The following is a 19,578-nucleotide window of genomic DNA, read 5'->3' on the forward strand; positions in this document are numbered from 1 at the left end:
CATAAATACCACCTCAACTCATTTACCTCAATCTGCTTCGTCACTCTCTTCCAAATTATAGCTTGAGAAAAGTTCAGAACTCACCATAAACTTCTAAACTCCGGGAAATATCAGCCCTGGTTTCTGCGAACTTTCCCAACAGTATAAATGTAACCGTAGGAATATATGTAGTGAATCATATTAGCATTAGCTTCAGCGTTTATCCAGCCCACCAGGGACACCAATGGACCATTGTGGGCTCCATCTTTGCTCGGTCATCGGTGCCGGCTCTGATTTGTTCTGAACTTTTTCATACCTCTAGTTTCTCTCTCCCCTGACTCTCAGTCTGAAGAAGGGTCTCGACCCTGAAACGTCACCTATTCCTTTTCTCCAGAGATGCTGCCTGACCCCCTGAGTTACTCCAGCATTTTGTGTTTATCTTTGGTGTAAACCAGCATCTGCAGTTCCTTCCTACACACCGAATATATAAGTTATGGAATTAATAATAAAACAAATATTTCCAAAAAATATGATCAACTTTCTCCATTTGTTGCCCTTTCACTAAATTTTTAAGGCAGTGACAAAATCTATGAAAAGTATATTTCCTGTTTTGTGCTTGAAAAATCTCTATCATAGAAACATAGAAACATAGAAAGTAGGTGCAGGAATAGGCCATTCAGCCCTTCAAGCCAACACCGCCATTCAATATGATAGAAACATAGAAACATAGAAAATAGGTGCAGGAGTAGGCCATTCGGCCCTTCGAGCCTGCACCGCCATTCAATATGATCATGGCTGATCATCCAGCTCAGTAGCCTGTACCTGCCTTCTCTCCATACCCCCTGATCCCTTTAGCAAAAAGGGCCACATCTAACTCCCTCTTAAATATAGCCAATGAACTGGCCTCAACTACCTTCTGTGGCAGAGAATTCCACAGACTCACCACTCTCTGTGTGAAGAAATGTTTTCTCATCTCGGTCCTAAAAGACTTCCCCCTTATCCTTAAGCTGTGACTCCTGGTTCTGGACTCCCCCAACATTGGGAACAATCTTCCCGCATCTAGCCTCTCCAACCCCTTAAGAATTTTATATGTTTCTATAAGATCCCCCCTCAGTCTTCTAAATTCCAGCGAGTACAAGCCCAGTCTATCCAGTCTTTCCTCATATGAAAGTCCCGCCATCCCAGGGATCAATCTGGTGAACCTTCTCTGTACTCCCTCTAAGGCAAGAACGTCTTTCCTCAGGTTAGGAGACCAAAACTGCACACAATACTCCAGGTGCGGTCTCACCAAGGCCCTGTACAACTGCAGCAGAACCTCCCTGCTCTTAAACTCAAATCCTCTTGCTATGAATGCCAACATACCATTCGCTTTCTTCACTGCCTGCTGCACCTGCATGCTTGCTTTCAATGACTGGTGCACCATGACACCCAGGTCACGTTGCATCTCCCCTTCTCCCAATCGGTCACCATTCAGGTAATACTCTGCTTTCCTGTTCTTGCCGCCAAAGTGGATAACCTCACATTTATCCACATTATATTGCATCTGCCATGCATTTGCCCATTCGCCTAATCTATCCAAGTCACTCTGCAGCCTCCTAGCATCCTCCTCGCAGCTAACACTGCCACCCAGCTTCGTGTCATCCGCAAATTTAGAGATGTTGCATTCAATTCCCTCGTCCAAATCATTAATATACACTGTAAATAACTGGGGTCCCAGCACTGAGCCTTGCGGTACCCCACTAGTCACTGCCTGCCATTCCGAAAAGGACCCGTTTATTCCTACTCTTTGCTTCCTGTCCGCCAACCAATTTTCTATCCACCTCAACACTGAACCCTCAATACCGTGTGCTTTAAGTTTGTACACCAATCTCCTATGTGGGACCTTGTCGAAGGCCTTCTGAAAGTCCAGATATAACACATCGTGGGATGATCATGGGTGATCATCCAAAATCAGTAATCGGTGGGCAGTTCAAAGGATATGGCAGAGACAAAATTAGCAGATAAAGCAGGCAAACAATTATGGAATAAATTCTGATAATTAAGTTGGCATTTACTATACCTCTCCTGATGCTTCTTCTCAACTTGCTACATATATCAATGCGGGGATGCTCTGAATTTTCTTCCGTTTGCAGGGGATACTCTGGCGATGAGGGACCTTTGCTCAGATCCAGTGGCACTTTGCTAGCTATGGGAGGCGGTGGGATAGCTGGGCTGTGAGCAAAGGTTGTGCCGGATGTGGACGACGTAGAAAGGTCAAGAGCTCCCGTTCGGGAATTCACGGGCGAGCTGAGCGACAGCTTCCGGGTTCGGACAGGAGAGGACGTCTGAGAGAACGACAGCGGAGGAGGCGATGAGAATTTCCGAGACAGTCTTGGGGATTTGCCATCGTTTGTGTGCTCAGTTCGATTGCTTTGATTAGACGCAAAAAACAGTTCCAGTGATCTGTGAATAAAAAGAGAACAGAATGCAGCACGGTGGCACGGCGGTAGAGATGCTGCCTTACAGCGCTTGCAGCGCCGGAGACCCAGGTTCGATCCCGACTATGGGTACCGTCTGTAAATTGTCTCTAGTGTGTGTAGGATAGTGTGTTAGTGTGCGGGGATTGCTAGTTGGTGCGGGCTCGGTGGGCCGACGTGGCCTGTTTCCGTGCTCTATCTCTAAACTAAATTAAACTAAAAACTGAAGCAACCTAATTGCCACAAGTTTCCAGACAAGACTCACTGTACAAATCATAAGTAGCAACTATAAAAATTGAGCTCAGTTACATTAAATCATCTATTAAGTATCCATCTCAATTAGGACATCCTAATTCAATTAATATTTAGGAACAATTAGACAGGTGCATGGATAGGACAGGTTTGGAGGGAAATGGACAAAACCCAGGCAGGTGGGACTAGGGTAACATAGAAACATAGAAAATAGGTGCAGGAGGAGGCCATTTGGCCCTTCGAGCCAGCACCTCTGGGACATTTTGGTCGGTGTGAGCAAGTTGGGCCGAAGGGCCTGTTTCCACACTGTATCACTCTATGATGGAACTAATGTACGGGTGATCGTTGAACTACGTGGATTTGGTGAATCTATGGCTCTACGGCTATGAGCATGTACATGCCAAGCGTTTACTATCTCGAATAAGAGAAAACTTTATCAACATGCCCCACCTTTTAACAGCACTACCACCAGCGCTGAATTCCCACACCGTCAAAAGCCCTGGAACTCGTCTGAGGTCCTGAAGCTGAACCAGGCTAAGATTCTATAAATGACCACAAAATCCATCGCTTGTTCTTCTCGGCCCTACCTGACAGGGATGGAGGTGAAAGGTTTCCTGTAGATGTCAGTCAGTTTCTCCAGCACCACAAGTGCGGTGCTGAATATTCGGTAGGTGTGGAGAAAGGTGTTGAGGAAGTCAATGCTGAGGAAACGCAGGTCGGTCAGTCTCTCCAGGAGCCTCTCCACACTGGCGTAGCGGATCTGTGGCACTTTACAGGAGTTCAGCGTCTTACTGAAGCAGATGTCAGCATCGTCACTGTGAAGTCGGATGTCAGATCTGAGGAAGATAACGACACTCTTCATCAATCCACAAACCCCCTTCGGCATTTCAGCAACATGTTTAGTTTAGATAGACACGACACGCTGGAGTAACTCAGCGGGACAGGCAGCATCTCTGGAGAGAAGGAATGGGTGACGTTTCGGGTCGAGACCCTTCTTCAGACAAGAGTTACTCCAGCATTTTGTGTCCATCTTCAGTGGAAACCAGCATCTGCAATTCCTTCCGACACAAATGTTTCCCTTTAGTTTAGTTTCGAGATACCGCGCGGAAACAGGCCCTTTGGCCCTTCGAGTCCGCGCTGCCCAGCGATCCCCGTACACTAACACTATCCTACACACACTACGGACAATGTACCAAGCCAATACCAAGCCAATTAATCTACAAACCTGTTCGTCTTTGGAGTGTGGGAGGAAACCCCGGAGAAAACCCATGCGGTCAGGGGGAGAACGTACAAACTCTGTACAGACAGCACCCACAGTCAGGATCGAACCTGGGTCTCTGGCGCTGTAAGGCAGCAACTCTACCACTGTGCCACCGTGCTGCCCGTGTCATTGGGTATAATAATGAAAGAAAGCTACTGTCTGCAGGCTTGATTGACTAATGTTTAAATGAGCCGGTAAACAATGCTTTTAAATATGCCTTTCCGCTGCCTGCTTAATTGACTGTCATGAGGTTAGTTAGTTGTGTAGCAGCATTGGTGTTAATTTCATCGTTTTCAAGCCTCCTTTACTTTTGTTTATTTTATTGGCTATTGTAGCATTGCCTAGATGTGCCTTTTTGTTATTTGCAGATAAACTGAACATTTCAGTCACAGTGCAACATGCTGATGGACCCTCACTGTGTGGGTCTGAAGTGTGGTGGCAGGTAGGAAGCAGCATTCAGTCGGAACTGCCATCTCAGGCAACATGTACAATGCACGTGCAAAATGACTGGCAACATTGGAGTGGGGTAAGTCAAGGGAGCTCACCAGTGCAATTCAAAGAGGCTTCTAAAACTTGGTCTGCCAGTGCTGGTGGTGTAAATGTGAACGCATTCCTTTGATTTGGGTAGGGGTGGGGTGGGGGTGGGCACGGTGGGGGTGGGCACGGTGGGGGATTTGTTGCAAGGGACCTCATCGAAGTGAAGACAGCCTAAGCAGATGAGAGGATGCGGAAACACAGTGGTTCCATCGCTAGACAACATCCAGAGGTGCAGACCATTAGGTTGAAAACATAAAATCATGTATCGTGTATTAAATCATGAGAGGAATAGATCGGGTAGATGCACAAAGTCTCTTGCCCAGAGTAGGAGATTCGAGAACCAGAAGGGCATAGGTTTTAAGGTGAAGGTGGAAAGATTTTATCGGAATCTGAGGGGCAACTTTTTTCACACAGACAGTGGGTGGCGGGTGTATGGAACAAGCTGCCGGAGGAGGTAGTTGAGGCTGGGACTATCGCAAAGTTTAAGAAGCAATTCGATAGGTACATGGATAAGACAGGTTTAGAGGGATATGGACCAATCGCAGGCAAGTGGGACTAATGTAGATGGGATATGTTGGCCGGTGATGGGGAAGTTGGGCTGCAGGGCCTGTTTCCACACTGTATCACTCTATGACTCTATAAGGTTAAATCCTATCACAGCAGCTGGGAATTTAAATAATAATGATTAAATAATTTTGAAAATTAAAAACCTCATTTCACTAATGGTGCCCATCGGTCATGGGACGATGGCACATTATAAGGAATCCTTAAAGTTAAGACCGACCGACTGCACAATGGCCAAGATTCTTTGTTTGAGGTTTGAGCAGCATGGCAGCTTTGTTTTTGCACCCCATTCAAGCACATGTTTCAAGTGAATTTTGTGAATGAATGGAGGATGGAAGTAAATCAATAGCTGCATTGTTTGGCATTTCCAGCAATGAAATGTGTGGATATGAGGGTACATATACCCGCTATAGAGTTATAGAGTCATACAGCATGGGTACAGGCCCTTCAGCCCAACTTTCCACACCAAACAACATGCCCCATCTACACCAGTCCCACCTGCTTGTACCTGGCCCAGATCCCTGCAAGCCTGTCCCATCCATGTACCTGTCCAAACATCTCTTAAATGTTACGATAGCACCTGCTTCAATTACCTCCTTTGGCAGCTCGTTCCATACACCCTCCACCCATTTACCCAGCCAATTAACCTACATACCTGTACGTCTTTGGAGTGTGGGAGGAAACCGAAGATCTCGGAGAAAACCCACGCAGGTCACGGGGAGAACGTACAAACTCCTTACAGTGCAGCACCCGTAGTCAGGATCGAACCTGAGTCTCCGGCGCTGCATTCGCTGTAAAGCAGCAACTCTACCGCTGCGCTACCGTGCTGTGATTCTCGATTTCCCGACCACGGGAAAAAAAAAACATTACCCGATCTATTCCTCTGAAGATTTTGTACACAAAAAGATCACCGCTCATCTTCCTGCGCTCCAAGGAATAGAGTCCTAGCTTGCTCAACCTCTCCCTATAGCTCAGGCTCTTCAGACCTGGCAACATCCTCGTAAATCTTCTCTGCACCCTTTCCAGCTTGACAACATCTCTCCTATGACATGGTGCCCAAAGCACCATGTTATAGGGAACAGGTGTCTCACAAATGCCCTCTGTTGGAGTACATTTCGGAACCAGAGACGATGTTGGGATACTTGACTATGTGGACACTCACTGCAACATGCTCACTGAACATTAACTTTGTTGGCTAAATGCCAAGTGGAGAATGGTGCATAGCTAAGTCACAAGGCCAGAGGCTGAGCGCCTGCAATAGCCAAAATATAAATAGATAGGGTTGAGCCACAATGACTGAGAAACATGATGAACTTTCTCAGGGGTTGACTGGCCCCCTCACCCAGACAATGTAAACACCTGCCGTTGGTTGATAATAACATATATATCAACCAGCTGTAAGGATCACTCGTGGAGAAAGTGCTCACAGACTGTGGGGTCTTGACTCTCCTCCCAGAGCTCTGTTAACAATAAAGTTGCTGCTTTTAGAAACAGAGAAAAATAGGCGCGGGAGTAGGCCATTCCATCCTTTGAGCCAGTATGATCACTGTTGTGTAGGAAAATAACTGCAGATGCTGGTACAAATCGAAGGTATCACAAAATGCTGGAGAAACTCAGCAGGCGTGGGTTTTCTCCGAGATCTTCGGTTTCCTCCCACACTCCAAAGACGTACAGGTATGTAGGTTAATTGGCTGGGTAAATGTAAAAATTGTCCCTAGTGGGTGTACAATAGTGTTAATGTACGGGGATCGCTGGGCGGCACGGACTTGGTGGGCCGAAAAGGCCTGTTTCCGGCTGTATATAAATGATATGATATGATATGATCTAGGAGAGAGGGAATGGGTGACGTTTCGGGTAATCTTCCCTCTCTGAAGATGCCGCCTGACCCGCTGAAGAATTCCCTCTCTCCTAGATGCCGCCTGACCAGTCTGAAGAAGGGTCTCGACCCGAAACGTCACCCATTCCCTCTCTCCCAGATGCTGCCTGACAGTATGATCACTGTATCACCATTCAATATGATCATGGCTGATCATCTAAAATCAGTAGCCCGTTCCTGCTTTCACCCCATATCCCTTGATTCCTTTAGCCCTAAGAGCGAAATCTAACTCTCTTTTCTGTTACTCATGTCTCAGTGAATATTTTCACCAACACCCTGCACAAATTCTCTTGCCCAGAGAAGGGGAATCGAGGATCAGAGCAAATAGGTTCAAGGTGAAGGGAAAAAGATGTAATAGGAATCTGAGGTGGTGGGTGTATGGAACAAGCTGCCTGGCAGGGACTGGCCCAACGCTTAAGAAACAGTTAGACAGTTACATGGGTAGGATAAGTTTGGAGGGATCTGGACCAAGCGCAGGCAGCTGGGACATGTTGGCCGGTGTGGGCAAGTTGGGGCAAAGGGCCTGTTCCACACTGTATCACGCTATGACTCCATGACTCTATGGGACCCCATTGGGTCCATTTTGGTAGAAATCACCCCTGCAAATCACTTACCTTATCATATGAGGCACAGTCACTTTTGAATATTCCTCAAAGACATTGGTCATGAGCCCATTGCACCGTATGTTGTCTATACACTGCAATAATACAAACACCAAACCATTACAACCACGACGACATTGTCCATCAAATGCAAACAACCCAGAGGAGAAAAGAAGTTAAAATAATCTAATCCTTTGAGGGCTTCAATACAGTTTTAAAGGAAATAAAAAGCATGATTCAATATGGTCATGGCTGATCATCTAAAATCAGTAGCCCGTTCCTGCTTTTACCCCATGCCGCTTGATTCCTTTAACCCTAAGAGCTAAATCTAACTTTTCACTTACTCATGTCTCAGTGAATATTTTCACCAAGTGAAAATAATTAGTAATTTTAGTAAACGTGTTTAATTTTCTATCTCAGTGATGGAGTTGAATGTCTGGGCCAACTGTGTGTCTTTGAGAGACACAAGAAGCATGCTCCATAAACTGCCTAAGTAACGACCACTCTCCAGACCACCAGGTGAAAGAATTAAGCACGTAACACCATTACAGACCACCAGTGGAAAAGATTTATTTCACAAAATGCTGGAGTAACTCAGTAGGTCAGGCAGCATCTCAGGAGAGAAGGAATGGGTGACGTTTCGGGTCGAGATCCTTCTTCAGACTGATGTCAGGGGGGCGGGACAAAGGAAGGATATAGGTGGAGACAGGAAGATAGAGGGGGAACTGGGAACTGGGAAGGGGGAGGGGAAGAGAGGGACAGAGGAACTATCTAAATTTGGAGAAGTCAACCAGTGGAAAAGAGATATTGTTAGACTTAATCTGCTAAAATGCTTTAGAAGCCTTTAATATTTCAGGGCGGCACGGTAGCGCAGCGGTAGAGTTGCTGCTTTACAGCGAATGCAGCGCCGGAGACTCAGGTTCGATCCTGACTACGGGTGCTGCACTGTAAGGAGTTTGTACGTTCTCCCCGTGACCTGCGTGGGTTTTCTCCGAGATCTTCGGTTTCCTCCCACACTCCAAAGACGTACAGGTATGTAGGTTAATTGGCTGGGTAAAATGTAAAAATTGTCCCTAGTGGGTGTAGGATAGTGTTAATGTGCGGGGATCGCTGGGCGGCGCAGACTTGGAGGGCCGAAAGGGCCTGTTTCCGGCTGTAGATATATGATATGATATGATATGATATGATATGATTATTGAACATGAATAACAACTTGCATATATATAGCACTTTAATATCGGGAAAGATCTCACAAAACAGTAGATAAATGGCATGATGGCACAGCGGTAGAGTTGCTGTCTTACAGTACCAGAGACCCAGGTTCGATCCCGACTATGGGTGCTGTCTGTAAGGAGTTTGTATGTTCTCCCCCCCCTGACGTGCTCCGGTTTCCTCCCACATTCCAAAGACATACAGGTTTGTAGGTGAATTAGCTTTGGTAAAGATTGTAAATTTTTCCCAGTGGGTAGGATAGTTTTAGTGTGCGGGGACCGCTGATTGGTGCGGACTCGGTGGGCCGAAGGGCCTGTTTTAGCACTGTATCGCTAAACTAAACGAAATAAAAGTGTATTTGTGGAGCAAAACATAAGATTAAACTATTAACAAGACCACTGTCTTCAATTTCATCCCCTTCCACCTTCTGGTTCCATCGACACACATCACCCACCGGATCCTCTTCCCCTATCTGCTCTTCATATCTCTCTTCATGATTCCCACTATAACCTTTATCAGATTCCAGCATCTGCAGCCTTTGTGTGTGCCCACGTTTCTGCTTCCAGCAGCCATCTCCAGCTTCACCCTTCTCTCTCCCACTTGACCCCGTCCACCATTTTCTCCTCGTCTGCATTCACCTATTATCCATCTGCCTTGGTTTCCCAACTCCACCCCTCCCCCTCCCTTACCTGTGTCTCATCATCCCTCACATCTCCTTGGTCCACCTATTGGTCCCTGTCCCACCCTTTCCCCTCTCCGTTTCCCGCTCCACTCTCAGTCCTGATGCAGGATCTCGAGTTGAAACACTGACAATTCCCTTTCCCCCACAGATGCTGCTTGACCTCCTGAATTCCTCCAGCAGTTTGTTTTTCACTCCAGACTCCGGCAGCTTCTGTGTCTGGCGTCAACAAGACCAATCACAAATGGAAAGAAAACTCAAGAGTTCTGCTAACATTAAACGTGACGAAATCAGAATTTGTTTTGCTATTTAGCCAGGAAAATAATGGATTCTGCATATTTTCCTTCAAGTGCTTCCATTTTGCCTCAAGAGGTGAAAACTTGATGCACTAAAATCTGAAATTGCACTGAAACATTGTAATGCACAGCTTTATTCATGTAGTCTGTGTCATTTATGTCATATAATATTCTCAGGGGGGGTGGGGGGGGTGATATTAATAGTAGATAATTTCTAGAATGCACTTTAAATTCTGCATCTTAAGTTGAGGTAAATATTTATGGGGCAGGGGCTGGTGTAGTTTGGGAACTGTCAAAATCTTAATTTCCTGAATATTTGAACCTTTAATCCACTTCTGGAATCCAATGGGCAGCACTGCTTATCTGATGTATGACAGGGTGCCATAATCAATGTGATGTCAGGTTAGTATATAGAAACAAGAAATTGCATATGCTGGTTTACAAAAAAAGACAGAAAGTGTTGGAGTAAGTCAACGGGTCTAGCAGCATCTCTACAGAACATGGATAGGTGATGTTTTGGGTCAGGACTCTTTTTTAGAGGTACAGCGTGGATACACAGGCCCTTCGGCCCACCGAGACCGCACTGACCAGCGAATCCCGCACATTAACACGGGGGACAATTTACACTTATACCAAGTATGCAAACCCAAGCCAATTAATCTACAAACCTGTATGTCTTTAGAGTGTGGGAGGAAACCGAAAACCTACGTGGTCAGGGGAAGAACGTACAAACTCCATACAGACAGCACCCGTAGTCGGGATCGAACCCGGATCTCTGGTGTGGTAAGCACAATAAGGCAGCAACTCTACCACTGTGCCACCGTGCCACTCACCAGTCTTCTTCAGACTGATTCTTGTTAGGGTGGAGGGGGGGGGGGGAAGCTGGAAGCGAGGAAGGGCAGGACAGAGCCTGGCAATGACAGGTGGATACAGGTAGGAGGTTTGTCAAGTTATTACATTGGGGTAGATTATAGTGGGCAGTTGGCTCAGCAGTAATAGGACAGAGGGAGAGATGTTCAAGGTGATTTTCCTTGTAGGGTCTACAAACACTCACTCTGTCCTTTTGTCTCATGGGAAAGAATGAAGTTCTTATCCTGTTCTGGCTCAGAAATGTCTCCACATGTCTGACTAATCACCATTAAGGGAGGTGGGATATGGAGGGGAGGAAGGACAATGGCAACCTGATGAAACCTTGGTTCAAATTTATTAGTTCAAAGGTTCTAGGAGCAGAATTAGGCCATTCAGGTCTACTCCGCCATTTAATCATGGCTGATTTATCTTTCCCTCTCCACCCCATTTTCCTGAGAGAGCTAGATAGAGCTCTTAAAGAGAGAGAGAGAGAGCTAGATAGAGCTCTTAAAGATGGCGGAGTCAGGGGGTATGGGGAGAAAGCAGGTACGGGGTACTGATTGTGAATGATCAGCCATGATCACATTGAATGGCGGTGCTGGCTCAAAGGGCCGAATGGCCTACTCCTGCACCTATTGTCTATTGTCTATTCTCCCCATAACCCCTGACATCCTAACTAATCAAGATCATATGCTGGGACGTGGCCAGAGTTGGATTCATGAGGGAGTTTCCTGCCCATGTTGCCAGATTCCCTTCATCATGGATGTGGGGTTTTTTAAAGATTTTTTTTTAGATTTAGAGATATCATGGTTCATGGTTCCCATGAACAGTAGATTAATTCAAAACGTAACCTAATAATTCTTGGTGGATTCATCCAGACAGATTGGACACATATGTTTATATACATATGGATAATTTGTCTCTAAATATACATTAGGATAGTTTGTCTGTTTGTTTTTATGTTGATTGTTTTTGTAAAGCGCTTTGAGCACCTGATAAGGCGCTATATAAAATAAATGCTTATTATTATTATTATTATTATTATTATTATTATTATTATTATTATTATTATTATTATTATTATTATTATTATTATTATTATTATTATTATTATTATTATATACATTCATGCAATATTTTTGACGATATCAATGGTATTTACCTGGCTTATGTCACTGGTCCATGCAGCTTTTTCTTGTCTAGACGGAGCTAACAGCACAACTGTGAATGTTGGGGCATCTGCTGATTCCACCACAATCTTGAAGTCAAGATGCCCAAAGACATGACTAGAGCTTTTTGCTAAAAGGTATAAACAAAATTTAAGATGCACGGCTCAAAGAATTTAAATTATCATAGCACATCTTCAATTCTGTTATGTAAAATATTGGAAATTTTAAATTTAATGTAAAAAGTTCTTTGTTCACTTAGCTTTTTGCCACTGATTCGTTGGAGCAAATTGTGTTGCTCACAATCCTAGCCAAAATCCTTTCCCCATTTTATAGTCATAGCGTGGAAACAGACCCTTCAGCCCAACTTGCCCACACCGACCAACATGTCCCATCTACTGTCGTCCCACCTGCCTGTGTTTGGTCCATATCCCTCTAAACCTGTCCTATCCATGTACTCATCTAATTGTTTCTTAAAACTTGCGATAGTCCCTCCCTCAACTAACTCTTCCGGCAGCTCATTCCATGCACCCACTTCTCATTGCATGAAAAGTTACCCCTCAGATTCCTATTAAATCTTTTCCTCCTCACCTTAAACCAATGTTCTCCGGTTCTCGATTCTCGTTGTTTTCCTTCAGATATACATTCAAGTGCCTCTAATACTAGCTACCATTCCACCAGCCTTGTATATAATAATAGAGGACAGAAGAGGGGCTATTTGACCCAATGACTTTGTGCCAGCTTTTTTGGAGAGCAATGCTATTAATTCCTTCCTTTCCCCATATTCCTACAATTTTTCCCCTCTCAGTTATTTATTCACTTCTCTCTCTCTCTCGAGGTTCATCAGCTTCTAGGAGTACATTCTATATCCTAACAGTTCATTACACAAACAAGATCGTTCTCTTGGCACCACTGATTCTTTAAAAGTAAAACTGTCTATCTACCTCAGTGACTCTGGGCCAGAATTCATTTCAAATGTGCAAAACTTAGCCAAGGTTTGACATTCAGTTCACTAACTAGAACAACCTTGTCCGCAGTACTTGGTAGCTGTGGGAAGTTATGATAATACATTGCCGGTGGCACGGTGGCGCAGCGGCAGAGTTATCATCATCATATATCATATATCTACAGCCGGAAACAGGCCTTTTCGGCCCTCCAAGTCCGTGCCGCCCAGTGATCCCCGTACATTAACACTATCCTACACCCACTAGGGACAATTTTTACATTTACCCAGCCAATTAACCTACATACCTGTACGTCTTTGGAGTGTGGGAGGAAACCGAAGATCTCGGAGAAAACCCACGCAGGTCACGGGGAGAACGTACAAACTCCTTACAGTGCAGCACCCGTAGTCAGGATCGAACCTGAGTCTCCGGCGCTGCATTCGCTGTAAAGCAGCAACTCTACCGCTGCGCTACCGTGCCGCCCGCAATGTATTATCATAACTTCCCACAGCTACCAAGTACTGCGGACAAGGTTGTTCTAGTTAGTGAACTGAATGTCAAACCTTGGCTAAGTTCTGCACATTTGAAATGAATTCTGGCCCAGAGTCACTGAGGTAGATAGTGCCAGAGACCCGAGTTCGATCACGACTACGGGTGCTGTCTTTACGGAGTTTGTACGTTCTCCCCGTGACCGCGTGGGCTTTCACCGAGATCTTCAGTTTCTTCTCACACTCTAAAGATGTACAGGTTTCCCTAAACTGCCTTCTTAATGGTAATCTAATACATTATTGGGCTGATAAAGTATGGACTCTGTATTGGTTTTAAAGTAAAGAAGTCTTACAGGCTTATTTCGCAAGACATTGAGGGACTCGAATGGTGATGAAGATTGTATTATATTCAGCTGTGATCAAAATTATTAATATTTATTCAAAGAAAGAATTGCCACATATTACTTTATATAGAAAGTAGGAAAATTAAACAGCTCGTAATCTGATCAAATTATTCTGTGGTGTATAATTAGGAATCACTCTGTACTTACATTCATCTTCACTTGAATCGAGTTCTTCTATTAAAGTGCAGTCTATCAGGGAAAGCACGCCCCCAACCTGATGCATGTAAAAGAATCACAAATGAATAGTGACCTTTGAACAATGTGAATGAAAATTAACCTTATAGGCTCTTTCTGTATATTGTAAAGTGGATTTGATGGAACCTTACACCTATTTGATAATAAATCTGGAAAACAATCTTGTCATCTAACGGGATAAATAAATGCACGGTGTATTAAAAACGCATTCCTATTGGTTTCTCTAATCCCTTTTCCTTCCTGGACAAGAGTCAGTATCATGCCAACACCCAGTATTGTACTTGGCTGTTTGAAACATATAAGATTATTATGGGGTTGGACACGTTAGAGGCAGGAAACATCTTCCCAATGTTGGGGGAGTCCAGAACCAGGAGCCACAGTTCAAGAATAAGGGGTAGGCCATTTAGAACGGAGATGAGGAAAAACCTTTTCAGTCAGAGAGATGTAAATCTGTGGAATTCTCTGCCTCAGAAGGCAGTGGAGGCCAATTCTCTGAATGCTTTCAAGAGAGACCTAGATAGAGCTCTTAAGGTTGGCGGAGTCAGGGGGTATGAGGAGAAGGCAGGAACGGGATACTGATTGAGAATAATCAGCCACGATCACATTGCATGGTGGTGCTGGCTCGAAGGGCCGAATGGCCTACTCCTGCACCTATTGTCTATTGTCTATTGTCTGCTGACCAACAAGATTGTATCTTTGATAAACCTGGAGTAAAGGCAGATTTGGCCCCGAAGATGGACAAAAAAATGCTGGAGTGACTCAGGCACATCTCTGGAGGAAAGAAATAGGTGACATTTCTGCTCGAGACCCTTCCTCAGACTGAGAGTCAGGGGAGAGGGAAACTAGAGGTGTGAAAAGGTACAGGACAGATCAGAGCTGGTATTCTGCTTTCCGCAGAGACTGTTCCCTCCTCAACACCCTGGTCAACCCATCCCTTCCCACTCAAACCACCCCCTCCCTAGGTACTTTCCCCTGCAACTGCAAGAGATGCAACACCTGTCCCTTTACGTCCCCCCTCAACTCCATCTAAGGACCCAAACAGTCTTTCCAGGTGAGGCAGAGGTTCACTTGCACTTCCTCCAACCTCAACTACTGTGTTCCAGGTGTCAACCTCTTTACATCGGCGAGACCAAGCACAGGCTCGGCGATCGTTTCGCTGAACACCTCCGCTCAGTCCGTCTTAACCTAACTGATCTCCCAGTTGCTCAGCACTTCAACTCCCCCTCCCATTCCCAATCTGACCTTTCTGCTTGGGCCTCCTCCATTGTTAGTGTGAGGCCCAGCGCAAATTAAAGGAACAGCACATATTTCGCTTGGGTAGCTTACATCCCGGCGGTATGAACATTGACTACTCTAACTTCAAATAGCCTTTGCTTTCCCTCTCTCTCTATCCATCCCCTCCCCTTTCCCAGTTCTCCCACCAGTCTTACTGTCTCTGACTACATTCTATGGTTGTGCCCACCCCACTGACATCAGTCTGAAGAAGGGTCTCGACCCGAAACATCACCCATTCCTTCTCTCCAGAGATGGTGCCTGTCCCGCTGGGGTACTCCAGCATTTTGTGTCTACCTTACATTTACAGTAATTATTTATCTCGCTTAAACGCTCATTTCACATGACCTAAAAGGTGGATGGAATACTCGGGCCACCTGAGAGGTTCTTGAAAGCACACTATTTGTGGAGACACTATGGCGTCTGGGCTTAATTTCCTAACTGGGGGAAAGATATTTGATATGTTTCAAAGAGTGAGAGCTCTTGACAAGGGAGAGCAGGAAGGCCAAGAAACAAAGATGGATTGAAGGTAATTTATGAAAGAACCAGACAGTTTAGACAGTTTAGTTCATTGTTACTTACACCGAGGTACAGTGATTCAGTGATACAGTTTCTTGATTAGAACGGGTGTCAAGGGATATGGGGAGAAGGCAGGAGAATGGGGTTAGGAAGGAGAGATAGATCAGCCATGACTGAATGGCAGAGTAGACTTGATGGGCCGAATGGCCTAATTCTGCTCCTGTCACTGACAGTGAAATGCTTTTGTTGCATGCTAACCTGGCAGCGGAAAGACAATACATGATTACAATCGAGCTATTCACAATGTACAGATACATGATGAAGGAATAACAGTTAGTGAAAGATAAGGCCAGTAAAGTCCAATCAAAGAAAGTCCATTAGTAGTTCAGGATTGCTCTCTGGTTGCGGCTCGTAGGAGAATGGGGTGAGGAGGGAGAGATAGATCAGCCATGATTGAATGGCTGAGTAGACTTGATGGGCCGAATGGCCTAATTCTGTTGCCTGGTAGCTGGGAAGAAACTGTCCCTGAATCTGGAAGTGTGCGTTTTCACACTTCTATACCTTTTGCCTGATGGGAGAGGGGAGAAGAGGGAGTGGCCAGCGTGCGACTCGTCCTTGATTATGCTGCTGGCCTTGCCGAGGCAGCGTGAGGTGTAAATGGCTGATCATTAGCCTGGAAACTCCTCACCTGACCACCTCGTCACCCATCACTGCCTTTGCGACAGAACTGAGCATAAACGACTTCAGACATTCCTATGGTACCTTGTATGGCATAATGGTCAAAGGGGGTGATGCTACACTCCATGTCTGATCTAAACATGATATGAAGTTACATTAGTTTGTCATGACCCGAAACGTCACCTATCAATGTTCTCCAGGGATGCTGCCTGACCTGCACTTTGACCAGCACTTTGTGTCTTTTTTAGTTTGTTGTCGTCTGCCTGTAAAATTCATAGCACTGAAGACTGAATTTTAGAGACAGACTGCAGTACACTGATGCATTAATGTTTAAGAATTATTTTCTGATCCTTTATCTCTGATTTAGTTAAGTGTAGAACTTGCACTATCTTTTTCAGGGCATTATCTTTTCAGAGAGTATTTATGCTTATTTCTTAAACATGTGAAAATGAGCTTCAATATTAATTAATGACAGTCCCAAGGACGATCTCACCCAGGTAAGCACACACACACACACACATAGGCGAACCATGTGAGATGGAAGCTTTCCCATTTATCCCAGGTATACACGTTAAGGCTTCATCCATCAATAGGGAAATTGAAATGTAAGAATAACTGGAGACTAAGGATTTACAATTAGATATAATGGCTGGGGTAAGCATACTCCACTTCTTCCCCAGAGTTAGGTCGAGAAACACAACATTAAAGTGAAAAAAAAGTAGTAGTCAAAGCATGTTTTTGGAAAAAAACAAATGTCACAGCCTTTAGTTATGAGGGAGAAAAATATTGAGAACTGAATGTCACCTTCAATAGATGCAGTTTTCCCCCTGAACTCCTTGTGCAGATCAGGAAATGTTTTGTGAATAAGAAACACTGCCTTTCTCCTTCTTTCTTCAGAGACAGGGAACCTAGACGAACTTTGGCCAGCTTTCCTCTCTCCACGGATGGGAGCTGTATGAGGGAACCTGGAATGTTAGCAGTATTCAGATCAGTTGCCATGACCAGAGGGCTCACATGTTAAGCATACATAAATGAATGAACTCAGTAATCATGCGGGTCTCTGCCAGTTCAGGCACGCGGGTACATCGGAGGAAAAACTACGTAAAGTAATTGCTCGATTTATGGGAATGACCTGATACGTAGACCATAAAATGTAGAACATAGAAAAGTACAGCTTAGGAACAGGACCTTCGGCCCACAATGTCTGGGCCAGATATGGTGCCAAGATAAATTCCTGATTGGTAAGAATGTCAAGGATTATCAGATGAAGGCAGGAGAATGGGGTTGAGAGGGTAAGATAGATCTGCCGTGATTGAATGGTGGAGTAGACTCGATGGGCAGAATGGCCTACTTCTGCTGCAATGATTTATGAACATGAAATTAATCCAATCTGCCTGCACATGATCCACATACCTCCATTCCCATGTGCCCATCTATAAGCCTCTTAAACACCATTATCGTATCTGCCTCCACCACCGCCACAGGCACTGGTCATCCTCGGTATAAAACACATTCCAGGACAAAGCAATTTGAGAGATTGATATCCATCCTATTACCCTAAACATTTGTTCACTCTCACACTGGAGCTGTATGGCTCTGTCTTTGTAACTCTCCGTAATCCTCTCTCTTTCTGACTTAGGATTCACCATCTACAAAATGTTCTGCAGATAGTTGGATCGACTACTCTGACTGAATCTCCCAAATTCACGATCTCTTAACTCCAAAAACGACAAGGTAGGGTCATGGGCCTCTCCATTTCGCTGAAAAAACGAACGTGTACACAAATCGTTGCTCCTTCCTTCATTGTCTTTGCTGGTGACCAGAGGTTTTAGCCTGGCTGACAGTTTCAATGAGCAATTCAATGATTGCTTCATTATGTAATGGTTTGCAAAATATCTTGATAGCAACTCATTGCAAGCCCAACGATGCATTGCTGAGAGAAAAAGCACAACATTTTCTTACTATTGATCATCAATTTTCAAAATATCCAAGCGTGTCTGGATTTCCATAACAGCAACAGATAGTAAATGGGTAGGCATGAAATGGGTCAGCATATAAACAGCAGATAAATGCCCTGTGTAAAGTTTCACAGCATTTATGTTCCTTGCCTAAAGCTCATCATCTTTATCTGCTTTAAAGAAATGATCTTTCCAGAGCAGACTAATAACCTTGAATGCCCTAGTTCTGACTACCTCTGCTGGCAGCTTGTTCCATACACCCTATTAACAAGAGGGTGTATGAAACCAGTCCGAGAACTAGGGTATTCAATTAATCTCCTGATTAATTTTACAGATTGCATGCCTCATTGTCACCTTTCCCTCAGTTAAAAATGAACATTCTACATTTCCTTGACCATCGCCTGCTTTGATCTATCGTTCTCACACCTTACCCTTCCATATCTCTCATCTTCCCCTCCCCTGACACTCAGTCAGAAGAAAGGTCTCGACCCGAAATGTCACCCTTTCCTCCTCTCCAGAGATGCTGCCTGCCCCGTTGAGTTACTCCAGCATTTTGTGTCTAATAACCTTGAATACCTTTCTCAGGCTTCATTGCATGCTTGAGAGTCCTGGAGTTAAACCGCATGGAAATGGGCTCTTCAGCCCGCCTTGCCTACGCCGACAAAGTTGCCTAACTGAGCGACTCCATTTCTTCTGAAATTTCCCTTTCTCCGATAGACCTGCAGATGTAGAGGGTTGGCAGAGCTTTACTTAATGTTACCGATCAAATAAAGTGCCTTCAACTAAAGCCCAGGCGGCGTAGTCAGGTAATCCAGAGATGTCGTACAATGAACAATGGAATTACTTGATTCATTATTATATTCAGCAGCCAATTTCTCTATGAACAGGGGGCAAAAGTAGCTGAATGAGTCAATTGTACAGTCATCCTTTTAAATGAACCTGCACTGTGTCACTTCTGTTCAAGTGCTTAAGTGATCATATAAGATTTTTTTTTAAATTAAATCAATATTGTACATGATTCTGTTACGGTTATCGACATCATTGAGGGTTTTGTGTGACTAATGTACCTTTAGTGCACTTAGATGTTCAAAAGGCATTGAACCTTTGTTGATATAAATGATGCTGCTAATATTGTCAGGAGATGGCGTCATGGGCAAAAGGTAGGCTCAAGGACAGGTTAGATGTAAATATTGTTTTGGACATCAAGGAATAATTATCTCCATGTGATAGTGTTCGCACCATTGTTTTTCTTCATGTAAAAGACTTGGTTGTAGAAACCAAGGTCAAACATTATCTAAAAGAGTGAACTGTGAAGCAAATTGTGAAAGTTCAGGACAATGTAGGTTTGTCGACTTGTTGGACTGAAGTTAACAATAAAGATGTAAAGAACA

The 19,578-nt window shown here is 44.5% G+C and overlaps 1 protein-coding gene across 2 annotated transcripts in view; it reads right to left on the reverse strand.

Moving 5' to 3' along the window:
- LOC144592142 (ras-specific guanine nucleotide-releasing factor 2-like) overlaps positions 1-19,578 on the reverse strand; it is a 180,256-nt gene that overhangs the window by 68,373 nt on the left and 92,305 nt on the right. For both annotated transcript variants that reach the window (XM_078396560.1, XM_078396559.1), the window contains exons 10-15: positions 17,034-17,194; positions 13,713-13,779; positions 11,726-11,862; positions 7,540-7,622; positions 3,275-3,523; positions 2,039-2,421 (exon numbers count right to left, since the gene is read on the reverse strand). In XM_078396560.1, the coding sequence (XP_078252686.1) occupies positions 2,039-2,421; positions 3,275-3,523; positions 7,540-7,622; positions 11,726-11,862; positions 13,713-13,779; positions 17,034-17,194 (1,080 nt within the window). The remainder of the gene's footprint in view (positions 1-2,038; positions 2,422-3,274; positions 3,524-7,539; positions 7,623-11,725; positions 11,863-13,712; positions 13,780-17,033; positions 17,195-19,578) is intronic.

Source organism: Rhinoraja longicauda, chromosome 3, assembly GCF_053455715.1.
Source record: "Rhinoraja longicauda isolate Sanriku21f chromosome 3, sRhiLon1.1, whole genome shotgun sequence".
NCBI classification, from domain to species: Eukaryota; Metazoa; Chordata; class Chondrichthyes; order Rajiformes; family Arhynchobatidae; genus Rhinoraja; species Rhinoraja longicauda.